The 16,924-nt window shown below is 46.5% G+C and overlaps 1 protein-coding gene across 2 annotated transcripts in view; it reads left to right on the forward strand.

The window, feature by feature from the left end:
- The window catches only part of Ca12 (carbonic anhydrase 12), a 55,021-nt gene extending 39,336 nt beyond the window's left edge, over positions 1–15,685 (forward strand). Inside the window, exons 6-11 of one of the 2 annotated variants that reach the window (XM_021207466.2) lie at positions 691–754; positions 1,035–1,192; positions 2,384–2,510; positions 11,374–11,403; positions 12,208–12,295; positions 13,036–15,685. In XM_021207466.2, coding sequence (XP_021063125.1) covers positions 691–754; positions 1,035–1,192; positions 2,384–2,510; positions 11,374–11,403; positions 12,208–12,295; positions 13,036–13,105 — 537 coding nt within the window. In that variant the 3' untranslated portion in view covers positions 13,106–15,685. Of the gene's footprint in view, positions 1–690; positions 755–1,034; positions 1,193–2,383; positions 2,511–11,370; positions 11,404–12,207; positions 12,296–13,035 lie in introns of both variants that reach the window. The other variant, XM_029543061.1, reaches the window with a different exon arrangement.
- The last annotated feature ends 1,239 nt before the right edge of the window (positions 15,686–16,924 follow it).

Genomic DNA, 16,924 nt, shown 5'->3' on the forward strand with positions numbered 1-16,924 from the left:
GACAGCCAGGGCTACACAGAGAAACCCTGTCTCGAAAAGCCAAAAAAGAAAGAAAGAAAGAAAGAAAGAAAGAAAGAAAGAAAGAAAGAAAGAAAGAAAGAAAGAAAGAAAGAAAGAAAGAAATATGAGCCCCCATCTCTAGCCCTGTTGCATGGTATGGGACCACCTGGCTGGGGAGGGATCCGTGCTGCACCATCAGATGAACCCATTACAGATACAACACCTAGCATCCAAACTCCATTCTGGAATGAATGGTTTAATCTCGGGGAAATAAGAGTTGAACCTGGCACGCCTGCAATCCCAGCAGGTCAGAGGCCCAGGCAGGACTACTGAGAGTTTGGGGTCAGCATGGCCTACATATAAAAATTTTTATCTCAAAAACGTGGTGGGGTAGGGGTGGGGGTTAAGAAAGGAACGACTTCTAATCGGCTTGCTTTGTTTTCCCCCAAGGAGGCAACACGTTTCCAGTTCCCAGTGTGCTTATTTATTCGGCTTGGCTTTTGTTAACTCAAAGTGCTTCTAAGTTTCAGGTTAAATGGACTGGTTGTAGTCTGCCAGGCTCATGTCAGATACCTGGGAACATATCTTATATACTGAGACACTCAAGCCTGGTCTCTTAAGCTAGAACTAACTATCACTTGATGCCCATCTTATTTTGTCCCAGCTCAACCTGCCTGGTCTCTGTTGCAGATAGGCCCCGTCAATCCATCATATGACAAGATCTTCAGTCATCTTCAACATGTTAAGTATAAAGGTGAGGGCTGCTTGGCTACTTATTCACTCACTGTTACACAGAATGTTGTCACTCCGGTGTCACCTTAAGAATAAGAGAATAGGGGGTAGGTGCTATCTGTGTTCACCGCTTTAATCGCAGCCACGTTGCTGGGCAATGTTGTGACACTGGGTCAGGTGGCCCAGAAAAGAGCACATTCCCCGCCCCTGACTCTGAATGTTTAAGCTCAGTTACTGTGCCTAGCTATGCCTCTCCTAGTAGGCCTTAAGCTGAGACCCTCACACCCAGTATGTCTCTCCAGGCCAACAAGTGCTCATCCCAGGCTTCAACATTGAAGAACTTCTGCCCAAGAGCCCTGGCGAGTATTACCGCTACGAAGGGTCCCTGACTACACCTCCTTGCTACCCTACCGTGCTCTGGACAGTTTTCCGAAACCCTGTGCAGATTTCCCAGGAGCAGGTAACAAGCCAGAATCTGTATGGCATCTTTTTCCCCGCCAGAAGCTGTTCTAATCAGACTTGATTTCCTCAGAGTTCCATTAGCAGTTCCTCTCTAGATTGGACCTGCTACTGAAATGCTGGAGAAATTACAGACTAAGCTTTAAGAGGAGCTAAACTGAGCTAGGAAAATGAGCACACATCCCACATATCTTTAAAGAGAGCTGCGAGGCTGTGTTTGCTAATATACCCCTCGGTGGCTGGATGGCATTTGCTGTCCTTGTAGGAGAGAGCCTGGCTCCTTTGGTGGGGCAGAATAAAGCACACACCAGGCTAACACATGGGCCGTAGGGTTGCAGCGATAGGAGGTTCACTGCCTTTAAGCTCACAATCTACTCGTGCGGGCTGGGAAGCCACGTCATTAGCTACCATCTCTAAGCTGCTCATGTTGGAAGGCAAAGTTAGACGTTCTCAGGAGCACCTGACTTCTGAGCTGAGTCACTGCTCATCCTGCTACCCCACAACCTGAAAGCATGAAGAAGAAAAGTGTAGAGGAGGTGGACGGTGCTGCATAGTAATCACCCACCCGAGCCATCCTACCAGCCCTGTCAAACATCTGCTCCTTACAATGAGCCTCTGCGCTGCGAATCCTCGATAAGTGGCAGCTGGTGGGTGGACAAGAGAAGGGATGAGCTAAATCAGAGGTGAAATGTGCGGGGAAGCAGCAATAGCCTACCCAGGAGCTGCCATAGAAACAGAGTGCATCATATTCACGGGGGTGTGAAAATGCCAGGGAGCCAGCAGCCAGATCACCAGAGGGTCTCTTCCCTCTGTCTTTGCATTCTGATTTGACCATCAAAACAAGCCCACCCCACCCCCAACCACTTTAAGAGTTGGGTTCCAATTCAGGGTCATGAAAAGAATGTGGTCTTGGTGGGGAGCTGAGGAGTCCCCCTTCTCTTCAGCTTTCACTTGGGGGGGCATTCTGGGGTCATCAGGAACCTTGTCAGCAGAGAAGTATCCAGCCCAGACCAGCAGTACCTCGTGAGACCCTCAGAATGGACAAGTACTTCTCTGGCTTTCCCCTTCGTTTTCACTTTCTGCCAAGTACCTCATGGGCTGACTCAGAGGGTTCCCTCAAGTCCTCTCTCCAGTCGGCCAGTCCATCGAGCATCACCTGCTCATGACACCTATTCCTGCTTTCCCCCCTCAGCTGCTGGCTTTGGAGACAGCTCTGTACTTCACACACATGGATGATCCTACCCCCAGAGAAATGGTCAACAACTTCCGGCAGGTCCAGAAGTTTGATGAGAGGCTGGTGTATATCTCCTTCAGACAAGGTGAGGAAGGTTCTGGGGGGGAAGGAGAGGCAATGTGCTACCAGATGTCTGTTTCCTACTAAGGAAGCAGTGTCCTTTGAAGACTGGCTGAGTTCCCTGGCTGCCAAGGAATCAGAGAACATCCAAGAGCTTTGGTGAATGAGTTACTGTAGTCGCCCTTCAGTGTTATCCATGTCCTCAAGACCTTGGAGAGAAGTTCAGACCATGACCTTGAAGTCCAGAGCTCTTGTTAAGGCTGGAGTCACCCACAGGTGGAAATGAGATGTTTTGGGGGGCCTCCCTACTCAAAGAATGATTCTTTATCCTAAGACAAATGGAATCCTTTGTACAAAGAGAAAATGCTTCTAACTTCCCACCCTAGATTCTCTTGATATCAAGGGCTACATATACCTTGCCATCAGCCTAGCAATACTGCCAATATTCATATCACCTACACACATCCACATATGCACCTTTATACCTACCTACACACATCCACATATGTGCCTTCCTTTATAACTACCTACACACATCCACATATGNCTACCTACACACATCCACATATGTGCCTTCCTTTATAACTACCTACACACATCCACATATGCACCTTTATAAGACCAAGGATATAACCCATCTTTATGGCCACAGCAGCTCAAAATCTAATGTAGCAACAGGACCCATTAGGCAAAAAAGTGCTCTGGTTCACAGCTTCTTCTTTTTTTATCATTATTAATCTAATCTTGAACTTGCATTAACAAACACATTCCAAGTTGAATAAAGCTTAATAGTTTCATTTATTTCAACTACTAGGGACTCATTATTCTTCCTAAGTCTATTAACTGTAACAATTAGGAGAAAATTAACATTTCACTTGCTCAGAGCCTCCATCAGAATGCTGAAAGGGTGGGGTGTGGGGATAAGGAGAACTGTTGTCATCCACACCCATCTTCAAACCTCTGAGGTCACTTTCTTTCTGAGCTTCCCCAAATTTGGAGGTCTTGGATGGTCAGAGGCAGTGCAGAGCTGCAGAAGTGCCCCCGTCATCTCCTCATGGATCACTAGGGCCAGATGTTCATATTTTAAAGCCACCCATAGGCTCACCTGTTAGAGGAGCCATGCCCGCATCTCACCTGATGCTTATTGGTGTTGCTGTTGTTACTTTACTATGTGAGATTATAACTGTCACCTGCTCAGCTTAGACATTCGCCAATGAAGACTGTTACAAAGCCCTTGGCAGAAGGTATTAGAAATCTGCCCTTCTGAACTGACTCATCGACATGGCCAGCACTGTGCCTCTAGGCTATCTTCGTGGGTTACCCTTATGCCCAAAGATTTGTCTCTTGTGTTCTCCTCTCCGGATCCCCCTCGCTTCAGGTCACTCCCCTTCTCTCCAGTTTCTGAGTCTGAAACACAATCTGGGAACAGGGTGGCCCTTCCTGTAACCTGAGAATGTGTAAGACAGTGACAACCCACTTGCTTTCTAGGGAATGGTTTGGATGCCTGGGATGTTTTCATTTGCCCTCCATCCTGGGCACAACATTCTCCTTTCCCATTCTTCTTAGTGGACTATGTAGTACTTAGGGTTAAACAAAAACTACTTCAGTTTTCTGTATTCTTGCAACAAGGTCTCGTGTATCTCATCTTAGGCTGCCTCCCAACTCAACTAAGAAAGTCCAGGCTGGCCTTGACCTTGTGGTTCTCTTGCCTCAGCTTCTCAATAGGTTACAGTTACAGACATGAGGTGCCATACCAGGTATGGAATGACTTCAATTCTTAAATTTAAAAGCCTGGAGATGAGGACCATCATCCACACTGACCAGGCAAGATTTTGCTTATGGCTGAAGGGCTGTAAGAGCTGTTTTCTGAGGTAGTCTGTATATATTCTTGGAAAAGAGGTAATATATGCTTTCCCTGAAGTCAAGAAACCTCCATTTAAGGACGTGACCCAAACATACCCTTCTTTAGGCTGGGTTTCCTTGGTCACAGGATGTTGGGCTAGAGACTTGCTCTGACATCCTTTCAGTGATAAGATATTAAATATGGATACTAATAACTGCCAATCCTAACTTTACATTGCAGGGTCAGAGTTTGGGGGCAGTTACAGAGGATCAGAAGAAACCATTCAGGAATTTGATTATGACAACTAAAAGTAATCCCCACTTGTACGGACGGACTGTGGCCTTGGCGCTAATTGGCCATCTTCCTAGATGGGCTCAGGTCTAAGTAGCTGCTGTTGACTGGACCATACAGGCAGTTTTGTAGCTGAGTGCTTTGGTAGATCCTGCAAGATCTGGCTGGAGTAGATTGAGAAGGCTCTAGACAGAAGCTTGAGAACTAATTCCTGGCTTCAGACGTCAAGATCAAAGCCCAAATGCAGCTTTGCCACAGACCCTCCCTCCCGCACGGCTTGGACAGAGCTGCTGCTTCTGTGAGGCTAGACTCAGCTTTCTCCTTGAAGAATCTGTGGCTGTTCAAGGCAAACTTGTTCACTTAGACACTGGTTATAGAAACTTGGCCAAAGCACTCCCCTTCCTCATCCTCTAAAACATAGGCAGCCAAGACTACTTCCTGAGGCAAGATGAAGAAGCAGCCCCTAGGACGCTCAGCTCCTACTCCTCTGCCACGGTGCCTGGATTCACAAGGGCCTCCCACAACCAGCCTAGGGCAGGTCTGGCTAACATGCAGTTTCAGGTTTATAGTGTGAGCCTGTTTAAGCACATAGCAGTGATTTGGGTTCAATTCTTTGCAGACTTTTTCATGTAGGCTGTTTACAACTAGTGTCTATTATATTCAGAACTTCCTTTCGAAGTTAATGAGAGCTAAGGAATCCAAACATTGTTTCAGGAACAGAAAGCAAGGTAAAGAAAATCTCTAGGAGAGAATGTGTGTGTGTGTGTTCTGAGATTTAATCAAATTGAAACAAATAGTACTGACCCATTTAACTCATCCCTGTTATTTCCCTAGAATATGCTTATAAAAGAGGCATAAAATCTGCTTTCTGCCTGCAAGGGGCTCGTACTTTAATATAGCTCTAGGGTGGGGTTTCTGAATCCTGGCACTATTGACACACAGGACAGGATAATTATAGTGGGTGCCTTCCTGTGTCCTGTGGCATTAGCAGGAGTCCATCATCCTCACCTTCTAGATGCCAGTGGCACATTCCCATTTGTGAGGTTAAAAAAAAAAAAAAATCTCTAGACATTGCCCAGTTCTCTAGGGGAGATGGAGGAAAATGGCCCCATTGAGAATCACTATCCCCCAGGGATTGGTCAATGACTTTGTAGGTTTAGGACTGCTTTTCTCTCTATTAGTCTAGGATTCTAAAGTTGAATATCATATGCTCTGGTATTTATTTTTAATTAAATGTTTATTTTTGTTTTATATGTATATGGCTATTTTGCCTGGCATGTAAGTTTGTGTACTATGTATGTTCATGTGCTCCAGTAGAACAGCATAGGGTGTTGGAGTCCACGGAACTGTAATCACAGATGGTTGTGAGCCACCATGTGGGTGTTGGGAACTGAACACAGCTCCTCTGGAAGATCAACCATGGAACCATCTCTAGTCCTTAGTGCATTATGCCATAGAAACCTGAGTATTGGATAATGATCTTGGACAAACCAACCCAAGAGAAGCCTTCTTCCCATACCCCTTTAGAACTTACGTAACTATCCTTCCTATATAATCGGGTAAGGCTAGAAGTGGCAGGAAGGAGAACTGGTCTCCCTATGGGAGGGCCACAGACCCCTTCATCTGAGCACCTTTCTGCAGGACCCTTGTCACTCCTTGTCTCTTTCCTATTTGTATGAGGCTTTCTTGCCTGGTGGTCCTTTTGACTTCTTAACGTCCCTACTCTAGATGGGAAGCTTCAGGCCCTGCCAGGGGGGCTGTGAATTAGCTCTGGAAAATCACCTCTTCCAAGGAAGACTCCTGCTTGCCCTCCAGGTGGGGTGCTAGAGAGAAGACTCACCGGAAGCCACTTTGGGTTTCCTCAGAGCCAGGTACCCTAAGCGAGGATGCAGGAGAGAGCACAGGCCAGGGCTCAGAAGTGGGATAATTTCTTCCCGGTCGGTGACACCAGCTCTGAATCCAAGTGGGGAGAGATAATAAGGCAAGGACCTATGAGACTCAAATACTAATATTATCTAGCTCGTTTTAAGCATGTTAGGGGCAAGGAAACTGGAGAGACACAGGGAGGCCAAAAAGTTTCTATAATCATGTCTTTAGTAGGTCTGCTCTCTGGAACTGCATGTCACTCACTGGGGATCTAGAGCCAGCTGAGGGGCATCTAGATGTGTGAGTGTGCTGAACTATCGAGCTTGCCGGACACGTAGGGGGAGGGCTCTAACCAACGGCCATTTGCAGAGTAACATAATTAGAACCTGCTTGACCTAGAGAGACCTGCATAGTTTTAGAAAAACCTCCAGAAAGGGAGAAATCTTACCCCGCTAAGATGGCTAATTCATTTTTTTTTGGGGGGGGGGGACTAGAAGTTGTGTGCTATGGCTATTGACCTTCTGTTTCTTCAAGTTTCTATTTATAAATAAAAGGTATTAGATGGAAAAGTATCACCAATTCTTCCAAGGTATCCAATGAAAAAAAATCAGAGATGTTCGTACCTTCAGTTTCCTAGACCTGGATCAGGGGTCGGAACTGTCAGCAGCAGTCATCAGATGTGTTAAGAAGTGACGCCCTGGTCCTTCCAGCCCACCAAGAGCTTCCCTAGCGCAGCCCGAGTTGTGCACTATGGAGTCAGAAACAAAACACAATAGAACAAAGCAAACCCACTGAGCACTCCTGCCCCTGACACAGAACAGGCTCGGTGCAGGAACAGCAGCTGGGAAAGGACCCTGGCTGAGCCTCCCATGTTGGCTCTCTGGGGCCCCCATCCCTGTCCCCTCAGCCTCGGTGCCCCCAAGGACAGGCACATACACTATCTCTCTTGTCTGTGCTAGCTCTCTCTCATTCTCAGAGTTATTTTAAGACCCAGTTTTAATCACACCTTCTCAGAAGCACTGTGTACTCTCCTAGAGGTGGCTCACCAACCTACTTCATCTGATTTATTCACCTCTACTGAAGTATGTGGCATACAACTGAATAGTTATTTACTACAATACAGTAAAACCAGAGAGAGAATATTATAGACACCTGATGGGCTCCTTAAGGAAGGATGTCTCATTCCTTCTTTATTCCTGGCACCGTGCCTGGTGAATGTTATAAGCTTGCTGAAAGAATATAACTGGCCATTTCCTTTTCTCTTTCCTCCCCAGTTTCTTCTCTGTAGAATGGTTTACACCTAAAACTGGCCAGTTGTCAAATTTCAAGTCTTACTTTGCTCTATTCTCAATTTGTCAACAATATTAAAATGCAACCACATGTAAGAGAAATTCCAGACTAGAACTTGCAACCTAACTTTTAAAGGCCTGGAGGAAGTTGCCAGCTGATGTCATACGTTTTGTTGCTCTGTGATGACAGGGACATAAGCTCTCCCTCCTATTACCCATCACCACTTAAGCCCTGACAGCCAGGACCACTGAATCCCACTCGTGGTACAAGAGCTGGCACGACACCTGGCTTAGAGCAGTGCAGCCTCCATGGTTGCTTTCTGGGAGACAACGTCCTCTGTTCCTACCCCAGTTTTACAACGAAGTTAACCCATAATCTGTCTAGTGGAGCCCTCTGAGCATATTTCTTTGTAAAAGTTATTCTCTGACTGGATTGTATATGGTTGATTAAAAATAGTGCTGGCTATACCCTCCAAAGACAGTAATGTGTGCTTGACCACAGGAGATATTTTCCTTAGCAAAGTACAATTTGAAGGGAACACTAGCAATGAGGTCACTTCACTTGTGGCTTATAACACTATTCAATAAGAGTCATTTGTTACCATTCTAAGCCAGTGTCATGTTCTTAAGTATTTGAACCCCTTGTAAACCTAAACGCTCCTGGCTTATTTCATAAGACTGAAGACCACTGAAGTCTGTTCTGTGCATATATCATCCCTACATAGCATGCTGTCTATGAAAACAGTCAGTGCTTTGACTGGACTTTGAAATAAGAAGAGATTGCATCCTGCAATCCAACAGAATTTTTTTTTAAAAGCTAGAAAATACTAGACTGTTCTTCCAGGTACGCCAAGATGTGTAAATGAGCACTTGCTCTTCGGGCTGGCCTTGTCTGTGTTTGTACGTGAGGCATCAGAACACCTCAAAAGCAGTTAACCAGCATCCTCGGTGCAGCCAGATGCCAGCGGAAGACACAGCTCCTGAGCCTGCCAGTCCAGGTAGCAAGGCCTTTGTGTCAAGCAGTGGCTGACCTTCTCCAGGTGTCCCGCCTTCCTGGACAATGCAGCTGTCTATCTGTGCGCAGTTTCCTTTTGCGTGTCATATTGCCCTATCTCTGCTCACTCTGGCTGGTTGCCCCAGTGTCCTATGGAGGCCCCCAGCAGGCAGCACTCCCCTAGATTCTCAGCATGAATCCTTCTAGAAGCTATCTCGGGAGTCTTTACTGCTAGGTTCTCATCAGCTGGTGGTCAGGGGCCACCTCTGAGAGCAAACCTTTCTCAATTTCCCTCATCTGTCCCCTTATTCTTCTTTAGAGACTACCTGTCATCATCCCTGTTTGGAATCAACCCGTTTCTTCATTTAAGCTGAACATGGCCTTCTCTAGCTCTGTCTGTCCCACGCCATCTTTGATGTACTCTAGTTACCCACAGGTTGGCCTCACCTGGCTGAGCCTCTGCTGAGAAACACTTTGTCTTCTCTCTCTGGCTCTAGTTCTCAAATCATCTCAGCTTTCCTTCCTGACATTGCTAGCCCCTCCCCTGGCATTGCTAGCCCCTCCTCCCTGACATTGCTAGCCCCTCCCCCCGGCCCTTCAATCAGCAGATGTTTCGGCTCAATCTTCAGTGGACCTCAAACCCACTAAGAAAAATCTTTCTCTGCAGGCCTTGGTTGGTGCTGCCTAAATTGGTGGGATGGCGCTCTAACCCCATCTTTCTGTCTTGGGCACCATGGGAGGTAGAAAGACTTGTTAGGGTGGCACTGCTACCTGAATCTCTCTTCCTTGGCACTTAGGTTCTTTGCCTTCATGGTCAAGCTGCTTTTTTTTTTTTTTTTTTTTTTTTTTTTTTGCACCATGAAAGTCTTAGCTGAAAATTCTCCCATCCCAGTCTCTGGAACGTTCTTTGTCTCCACAGCTGTTTAGGCTCACATCATTGTTTCTAAGGAGAGGCAATTTAGTCCCTGACAGGAGGCCACCTAGCAGTGAAAACTTGGGTTGGAATACTGTTTCCTCAAAGGGATAGAGAAGAAACAGCCGGAGCTTACGATAGAAACGAACAAGGTCTCCAGGTGCCATGAAAAAACCCAAACCCCCAGCAAACTCCAATACTAAATTGTACTGTGCTTGAACCTCAGGCCAGGGGGAGCACACAGTAGGTGCTGTAGAAGCATGAAATTTTCCCCTAGTGTGAACCTGCCCTCTGTACATCTCAAGCCATATGTTGCTACCCGTGTTCAGTTTACCAGGGAGGCCCTGGCAGGCTATCTGAGCAGGGGAGCTACTTAAGAACTGGTGGTTGCCAGCCAGAACAGAAACAGTCCGCCTACCCTTGGGGACACTCTCCTTATGGCTCTGACAGTAACCAAGGACTCTCAGGGTCAGGCTCGTCTCAGAGGCTTGGCAGGCTTGGGGTGAACTTGAAGAGTGGTAGAGAAGAGGCAAAGGTACCCTAGCTCCTGCTGAGTCAGCCAGGTCCTGGCCACAGGTTAGGAGAAGGCAAGTGAGTGAATCCTCACCTTGCAGCCTCTGGTCTTGTGGAAGCCCCAAGGGTGAATTCTTACCTCTGCTGGCACCTCACACTAGGGCTTACATAGAGTCTCGGTTCTTATGGTGGGCTTTACTGGTGTAGGCTGTCTCTGGGTGTCAGAATGGGTTACCACTGCCTGTCACAGTCAGGATTCCAGTGTTAAAAACACCACAAATAGGAAGGCAGGGAGGCAGGGAGGCAGGGAGGCAGGGAGGCAGGGAGGCAGGGAGGCAGGGAGGCAGGGAGGCAGGGAGACAAGCAGGGGTGAACACACAGTAGCTCTGTAAGTTTCATAAAACCACTAAAGAGGATGTAAGTGAACAGAGACTTCTTTAGATGAAGGCCCTGGCAGAGAGAAAGAGGAAAAGTAGTGAGAACCTATAGGAGGCAGGCTAGGGGCTTCTCTGGGAAGTTGTTGTGACTTGGTTCCCCCGTTTATTTAGGAAGATGCAGTTGCATGGGACTCTGTCTTCTGATATCCCTTATAGGCTATGAAATTTTACCTTCAATGGCTGGACCCTGCTCAGAACTCTAAACTCACCCTACTTATTCCTAATAGTGACCCCTCAGGGAAGTTGTAATACTCCAGTCTCGTGAAGCAGAGCAGATAGGTTGGTATACAGAGGAGTTTGTCCAGTAGGGCCAAGCTGGAAGTGGAAAGGGAAAAAACCAAACTGTCATGACGGAGTAAGTGGGAATAGAAGGCTTGCGGCAGGTTCTGTTCTGGGGAAGACAAGTACCAGAGAAGTAGGCAACAACCCGCCAAGGTAGATTGACTCTTATGCATCTCCACCTTGCCTTTTCCGTCACCATGATTAAAAACTGAAGTCTTGTCCTAGCAAAGAAAGTGACTGTGGTAAAGGTACAGAGGATGGAGAGGAAACAGAATGGATTCCCTAGGTGGGAACTTCCCCTACCTCACCAACCTAAGTCAAGGGTAATCACCCCCCAATATGACTAGGCTCTGGAATACCAACCAAAAATAAAAGGCAGAGGTTTTTACTATGCACCAATCAGATTCATCATGGTCTGGCTCTAGATTAACGTCCAATCTTCTCTCCCCCTTTTAAGTAGGACTGCTTACCGACACAGGACTGAGTTTGGGTATGTGGCCTCCTAAGTGTGCATGCTACAACTGGGTGACCCCATGATTTTCAGTGTGATCTGGGCCTGTGAAATTTTCAGCCCATCTTCTCTGCTTCTCTGCTGTCGCTTTGGCTTCTGGTGCCCCTCGGGCTGCTCTCTAATTAAAAAAAAAAAAAATGAACTGCCAATCAAATGTTTCTCTAATGAAAGACCAATCACACTGTGAGGTGTATGCAAAAATCCCACTTAAAGTCAGTCTGTTGGTTAACGTTGGAGGGCATAGTGTAAAAACATACCCAAGTCCAGTGTTAAGTTCAGGTGGTTTAGGACTGCAATTGAAATTGGAGGCAACAGTGAAAGAGTCATTCCAAGCGAACTTATATCCAGCAAGCAAATACAGATTATATTCTGTAGCACAGGGTTTCTCACAGTGTGATTCACAGACCACAGGCATGAACATCAGCATCAGCTGGAGATAGTTGAAAATAAAATGCAGATTCCTGGGTTCCAGGTCCAGTAGATTAAACCACGTCTCTGAGGGCTGACCTTTTGGAAACTCTACATTATGAACATGATCCTTGTGCAAGTTTGAGAACCCCTGCTAGAAACCACAGCAATTTACATAAGGCACTTTAAGTACAGCTTCCAGTGGCCCTTTAAGCCACAAAGCCAGAGGCTAGACTCTGAGAACAGAGGTGGGGAGATGATAATGTTCCCAGGACAACCGCGTAGCTAGGACATAGTTTCCTGCCCGAGTGCTATGATGAAGATGAGATGAGGCAAAGGGAGGAGAATGACACGTGCTCCCTGCCTCTTCCCCAGGTATCATCCTTTCAGTGGCCCTGGCTGGCGTTCTCGGCATCTCCATTGTTGTGGCAGTGTCTATTTGGCTCTTCAAAAGGAAGAAGAGGTGAGTTGGTTTGGATTCAGACTCCCCATTCTGAATGTATGCCTTATGTGGCCATGATGGTTGATCTGGCAAGACAACTTTGCAGAAGAAAGAGCCCCTGTTGTGTGACCCACGCCATCTTAGGAATGCTGCTGTCCAGACACCAGTGTCCTAGCTCCTTGCATGAAACACTGGCCATTTAAGGGTCACTGTGCTCAGGGGTGGAGGTGATCCTACCTAGTTAGGTTCTATTACTAATTAGCTGTGTGACCTTAGACAAGTTTGGATTTGTCTTTGTGTTAATATCTGTACATCTGGTTTTTCTTCTATGAATCAACAACAACAAAAAAAAATGACGAAAGCCCCGACCTCTCACCCATACCAGCTCTAAGTTCCTTTTGCCCACAGTTTTATTGCCATGCTTGGCTTTTCCTAAGACATACTTTATTTCTCCTGGTGAGGAAAATAAGGTTTCTAGGAATTACAGCATCAGAACTTTGAAGTGGAGGGGGTAATAATGAGACCTTCTTCAGAATGCAGATCTAGTATGACCAGGCCTTGAAAACAGAAGGTTCAGGTTTAGTTAATGCGTAGCATGATACTGTTCTCTCTCAAGTCCAAAGGACCTGGAGAAAGTCCTCAAAAGAGGAATCTGGGCTTCTAAAGCTCCTTCATCCTACACCTGAGCCAGTCTGCTCTCTGGCTTGCTCTCTCTCTTTTTTTTTTGACTAACAAGACTTGTGTTCTTATTGTTCCTGTAGCAAAAAAGGTGACAACAAGGGAGTCATTTATAAACCAGCCATCAAGAAGGAGGCTGAGGTCCACGCCTGAGGTCCCTGGCAGTCTCAGACATCCAAGGAAGGACCTTGCTTTGGATACTCCATCCTTTGGCTCTCTGGACACTTGAAATACCTCCAGGTGTTCTCTTGAGCTCACCTGTATCCCCTCCCCCGAGACTCTTGTGAGGTTCCAGCTGGACCTCCCCTGCTCTGCTATCACAGTCACCCCAGGGTGACCAGTGAGTGGGATGAACTGAACTAGGGGGCAGGAGTTTTGAGTGGATTTCTCCAGCTGTGTGAGATGGCTAAAGATTCTGAGTTCTGGGTCAAAAACCTAACCTGCTGTGGGCCATTGTGGTTTGGAAAACACTTCCATCCTGGGTTCTTCCTGGTCCATTTCCAGGGCCCTGAACATTCTAGCTATTCTCTGACCTTCCAGACTAGAACATGCACCCTTTGCCTAGGTGACACTTTTGAAACTCAGCTTCATTCCTCAGGGAGCAGTTGTCTTCCCTGGATTTCCTTCTGCTCTGACAGACTGCTGGCAAGCCTGGCCTCACACCTACGGGGAAGAACTGAGACAGGAAGTATGAAATTATCAGAAAGAAAGGACAACTATAATACACTAGGACATTTTTACAGTCCCATCTTTTGGGTTACAGACATTGACCAAGCCTCACAGCGAGGCAGGCTCAAGTTTTATTCCTTAGTGGGGATGAAAGGGAGACAAAGAACAAGGGGAACAGAGGGAACGGGAAGGCATGCATTGTCCAGGAGTCTTCCTTTGTAGTCAGAACTGGAATCAAGATATAATGTGGGTGGGTAGGGGGAATCCATGTTATGACTTACATAGCCTCAAGAGGACGGTTACACTTTATATTCCACTCCATTACTTGAAAATGAATTACTTCCTCTGTCCTGTAGTAGATGTGAGCTCTGGAATAATCTACCCTGTTTTGAACCCATGGGAAACAGACAAAAGCAGACTACTGGACAGCTTTGCTTCCTTTGCCCAAATGTCAGTTCTACCTTGTCTGATCTTCCGCCTGCCCGCCCATTGTCAGGACTGTCTACTCCTCTGGCTGTGGAGAGGTCTAGTAATGTAAATAATGTTTAGGTAAAGTGTATTTTCATACTATCAAAGCAGGACGCTATCTGTGTAGAGCTAAGCCTGGTCCTGGTTATTTAAGTCCTGAAACCAATAGAATGTTTCTAAGAATCTCCCTGTTCTTCCCCCTCAGTCCCATGGTTTCTGGGAATGCTTAATCCCTTCTTCATGTTCTTTCCATAGAGGTGAGAACCCTGTGGAGAGCAGTCAGTTCCATGGCTCAAAAGAAATCTCAGCCACCAACCCCTAATTGCTAGCTCCTTACAGTTCATGGGGAGTTCTCTGACTTAGTCTCATTTTGACAGCATGGAATGTCCTCTTGAAGAACAAGGTTTATTTTTTTTTTCCTTCTTCTATCCCTCCCTCCTTCTGACTTGATAAAAATCTCTTTTGCTATCAGAATGTTTCATGGTGGCAGCCCTGTGTCTTTGTAGCATAATTCACTGGGCAAGGTTACAGGTGATCAGATGGGGGCTCAGCTGTGTGTGCAGTATATGTGCATGCACACAAGACCTCTGACAGCCTTGGAGTCTGGGTGCCACCCTAGCCTTGGGACCAACATGCCTGATGGTGTCATCACAGTAAGGACAAGCCTCAAGAAGAAGCAACACAATTTAGGTGGCTTCCTGACCTTGGTCCAGGATTGTCGGCCAGGAGCTAGCATAAAGCAGTCCAGGGCAGCAAGACTGTCTTAAAGAAGTGTATATACTAGCAAGTTATGTGAGAGTGCAACGTGGCCATCATAGCTGACACAAGAACTGGTCAGAAAAGGAGAGGTGCTAGGAGGCAAAAACAGTGGTGTTTCTCCTTCCCTCTTCCCCTTCAGCACGGTCCAATTATTCAGTCCTCGCTCAACCCTCATGGCTGAGACAAAACAAAGCCAAGGAAGCAGAAAGAGTGCTCCGAGAATCAGCGCTGTCTACCTTTAACTCCTGAAGATGCAGATTCAGAATCATTCTGTGAACACCTGGCCACCACTGAGGGAAACCAGTGCTGTGGTATTTGATGCACAGCTCGCCTTGCGCTCTTTAACTCTGCCATGCGAGGTGCAAGGTGGGTTCCTAGGAGAGCCTGGATGGGCACAGGGCTGGGCACAGGGCAGGTGGAGATGACCAACACAATGCATGGGTGGGTGGGGACACGCACTGGGGACCCAAGGAAGGCACTGGCTTCTGCAATGTTCCCTCTGCCTCTTAGAGTAGAACTTTAGTCTCTCTGTTCTTTTTTAGTATCTATCTTCTGTTATAGTAAATCCTATATCCATGGCTTTAATAGACATTCTAAAAGTTGCTGCACTGACAGTCTTAATAATATTTCTATTCCTCTCCCTCTCAATACTCTTTGAAGACCTCCTGATTGGCCCTGAGGAAGTACCCAGGGTAACAGTATCCCTGGGTCCCTGTCCCTCAGCCCATAGGCCACTGTGATAATTGTCTGCTTAGCATTTCCATATTTATTGTACCAATGATTGTAATGAAAACATACACTGAAAGTTTAAGAGATTATAATAAAAACGTTTTTCACATCAGACTGATTTTTTTTCCCTGAGGTAACAGTGAATAAAGCATTACTACTGGTGATGAGTAACAGAGGGCCTTGTCATTTGCATTTAGCTCTTTGAATCTGGCTCCAAACAAAACTACAGATGGACTTAATCACTTAGGATGAAGGAGTATGAAGATGCATGATGTGCACATCTCTGAGCCATGTAGCTGCTTATTAGTGAGGCTGAAGAAGCCAGAATAATTAGGGGAGAGCTTAGGAGGGAAACATTATAAACAGGGTCTTGAAGAACAAGTCACAGGATGCCTAGTAGTTGAGAGTCTGAGACAGAAGCATCAGGAGGCCACAAGTACTTGATGCTCTTGCAGAGAGCTGGCTCTCAATGTCCAGTGGCTCACAATCACCTGTGACTCCAGTTCCAGCCGATCCAACACCCTCATATGGATGCTGTGCACCCATACCCATGATAGATTTGAAGAGATGGATGGGAAAAGAGGAGGTAGCCCAAACCAAAGGGTTATGACTATAGGAAATAGGCCTGTCCCTTTGCAAAACATGCTATCATCCCCAAATAGCCTTTTGTCTAAATCCAGATTTCACATACTACTTTGTTAATGAGGCAGTACCATTCGGGTTATAGTAGGTCCCATCATTGTTTGAATTATTTAGAGAAATACCCATGAGTAACATATTCTGGGAGGTGACACATCAGCTGCCCCATCTTTGGACTAGAAGTGTTGACAGTTGCTTTACTGAGAACCCAGGCTTTGGGATCCTTCTGGATGTCATGGCACTTACAGGGAAGCAGACAGGTTGGGAACAAGACACAGAGCTCCCTGAAACGCTCCTATCCCTCTAGGCAGGAGGCTGGGAGGACACTTCCTGAATGAGGCAGTATCTCCTCTCTCTGCAGCCTTTATCCACATTCTGTAGAATCAAGATTCATCTGGGTCAAGCCAGGAAAGTACTCAGGTGGAAGCTAATCATGGCAGAATACCTTCAAGCCCTCAGAGCCCTCATCTTTTTTTTTCCAGTTTTCTGAGACAGGGTTTCTCTGTGTAGCCCTAGCGGTCCTGGAACTCACTCTGTAGACCAGGCTGGCCTCAAACTCAGAAATCCACCTGCCTCTGCCTCCCAAGTGCTGGGATTAAAGTCGTGCGCCACCACTTCAAACCCTCAACTTGATCATGCCCTCATCTAAATACAGTTAAAACTACCTAAGCTGGACCTTGAAGAAAAAGTCACAGGATACTTGTGTTA

Source organism: Mus pahari, chromosome 10 (genome assembly GCF_900095145.1).
Source record: "Mus pahari chromosome 10, PAHARI_EIJ_v1.1, whole genome shotgun sequence".
NCBI lineage: Eukaryota > Metazoa > Chordata > Mammalia > Rodentia > Muridae > Mus > Mus pahari.